General features: G+C 59.6%; 1 protein-coding gene across 1 annotated transcript in view; it reads left to right on the top strand.

The window, feature by feature from the left end:
* The window catches only part of LOC104395876 (FCH domain only protein 1-like), a gene marked incomplete at its 5' end in the record, with an annotated part of 7199 nt that overhangs the window by 674 nt on the left and 5083 nt on the right, over positions 1-1442 (top strand). The window contains 4 exons of the mRNA XM_010005621.1: positions 249-347; positions 433-529; positions 633-677; positions 799-871. Of these exons, the coding sequence (XP_010003923.1) occupies positions 249-347; positions 433-529; positions 633-677; positions 799-871 (314 nt within the window). The remainder of the gene's footprint in view (positions 1-248; positions 348-432; positions 530-632; positions 678-798; positions 872-1442) is intronic.

Below are 1442 nucleotides of genomic sequence, written 5' to 3'. Positions count from 1 at the left end.
GGGGATGGCAGGAGGGACAGGAGCTGTGGGCTCACATGGGCACAGATGCATGGGGACATGCCACTCTGCCTAGCCACCCCTCCCTGGAGATACTGCCCCTCGGAGTCATGCCGCCCTGGCTGAGCCCTTCTCCTTGCAGATGCCAACCCCTGGGGATGTGCCACCCTGGCTGAGCCCTTGCCCTTGGGATTGCCCACCCCTGGGGACATGCCACCCTTCCTGAACCTCCCCTTTCCCCCCTCTCCCAGCGCTTCCAAGAGGTGGAAGAAGCCCACCTGCGCCACATGAAAGGTCTCATCGGCTCCTACTCACACTCTGTGGAGGACACCCACGTCCAGATTGGGCAGGCAAGTCCCTAGGGGAGAGGTGACAGACTGGGGACAACCCTGAGCTGTCCCCCTATGGGTTTTTTTTTAATATATTTTTGTCCAGGTGCATGAGGAATTCAAGCAAAACGTGGAGAACATCGGCACTGAGATGTTGCTGAGGAGATTTGCTGAGAGCAAGGGCACAGGGCGAGAGCGACCAGGTGAGACTGGGGGGACAGCACCCACGTTTGCACGAGGGCCTTGTGTGGCCCTTGTGCAAGGATAGAGTCACTTTTCTGGGCTTGATCCCACTCTCCGTGGCAGGAGCCCTGGATTTTGACGAGTACCGGTTGGCCCCAGCGCAGGAAGGCAAGTACGTCTGCATCCAGCAGCCCCCCTGCCCCCCAGGGGGATTTTGGGGTCTAGGGGGGGATTTTTGGGGTGTGGAGGGGGCTGCTCACTGCTTTGTGCCCTCCGTGCCTGCTCCCAGGACCCAAGAGGAGCCGCAGCAAAGCTTTCCGGATCCCCGGGTTGGGCCGGAAGGAGAGGGATCGCGATGCTGGGTGAGACCCTGCTCTGCCTCATCCCTGCATCTCCATGTCCCACATCCCAGTGTCCCTGCATCTCCATGTTCCCCATCCCAGTGTCCCTGCATCTCCATGTCCCACATCCCAGTGTCCCTGTCAAATTATTTACTTACTTTTGTTGTCCCTGCATCTCCATGTCCCACGTCTCAGTGTCCCTGCATCTCCATGTCCCACGTCCCAGTGTCCCTGCATCTCCATGCCCCACATCCCAGTGTCCCTGCATCTCCATGTCCCACAGCCCAGTGTCCCTGCATCTCCATGTCCCACAGCCCAGTGTCCCTGCATCTCCATGTCCCACAGCCCAGTGTCCCTGCATCTCCATGTCCCACATCCCAGTGTCCCTGCATCTCCATGTCCCACATCCCAGTGTCCCTGCATCTCCATGTCCCACATCCCAGTGTCCCTGCATCTCCATGTCCCACGTCCCAGTGTCCCTGCATCTCCATGTTCCCCATCCCAGTGTCCCTGCATCTCCATGTCCCCACATCCCAGTGTCCCTGCATCTCCATGTCCCCACATCCCAGTGTCCCTGCATCTCCATGTCCCC

This window comes from Chaetura pelagica, unplaced genomic scaffold (assembly GCF_000747805.2).
Source record: "Chaetura pelagica isolate M959 unplaced genomic scaffold, ChaPel_1.0 scaffold2409, whole genome shotgun sequence".
Lineage (NCBI taxonomy): Eukaryota > Metazoa > Chordata > Aves > Apodiformes > Apodidae > Chaetura > Chaetura pelagica.
The sequence above is the reverse complement of the archived record's forward strand: the minus strand, read 5'-3'. Positions and strand labels throughout refer to the sequence as shown.